Below are 563 nucleotides of genomic sequence, written 5' to 3'. Positions count from 1 at the left end.
TCCTGCTTGTAACTCAACTTGGCTGACAGGTGCCAGGTGGGACTGCAGTTCGAACTTTAACTTCTCAGGAGAAGCAAGAACCTGGAATTTATTATGAAATGTCCTCACATCAAACAATTATAAGTCGTTTTTAAATTATTGTCCCAAGCCACCATGCCTGCCGGCGGCTGTGGGTCATGCACACAGTCTGAGCGGCCCTCCCACCCCAGGTTCCTCTACGATTTCTACCACTACTTCTACATGCTGACCAACGCCCTCTTCTACGTCAGCTCTGCCGCCAACCCCGTCCTGTACAACCTCGTCTCCGCCAACTTCCGCCAGACCTTCCTGGCCACCCTGGCCTGCCTCTGTCCCCTGTGGGGGCGCAGGAGCAAGAGACCTGCCTTCTCCAGGAAGACCAACAGTGTGTCCAGCAACCACACCTTCTCCAGCAATGTCACCAGGGAGACACTGTACTAGGGCTGGGGAGGGCAGGTGACAGGTGACTGGTGTCAGCAATGCCAGGGAGGGGCAGGGAGGGGGCTGCGAGGAGGCTGGGAGAAGGCTAGGAGGGGCAGAGAGAG

The 563-nt window shown here is 56.7% G+C and overlaps 1 protein-coding gene across 1 annotated transcript in view; it reads left to right on the top strand.

The window, feature by feature from the left end:
- The window catches only part of NTSR1 (neurotensin receptor 1 (high affinity)), a gene marked incomplete at its 5' end in the record, with an annotated part of 30977 nt that extends 30433 nt beyond the window's left edge, over positions 1–544 (top strand). The window contains one exon of the mRNA XM_006769567.2: positions 210–544. Within this exon, the coding sequence (XP_006769630.1) occupies positions 210–459 (250 nt within the window). The remainder of the gene's footprint in view (positions 1–209) is intronic.
- Positions 545–563: the final 19 nt, after the last annotated feature.

Source organism: Myotis davidii, unplaced genomic scaffold (assembly GCF_000327345.1).
Source record: "Myotis davidii unplaced genomic scaffold, ASM32734v1 scaffold244, whole genome shotgun sequence".
Lineage (NCBI taxonomy): Eukaryota > Metazoa > Chordata > Mammalia > Chiroptera > Vespertilionidae > Myotis > Myotis davidii.
This window is presented reverse-complemented; position numbering and strand designations above follow the sequence as displayed.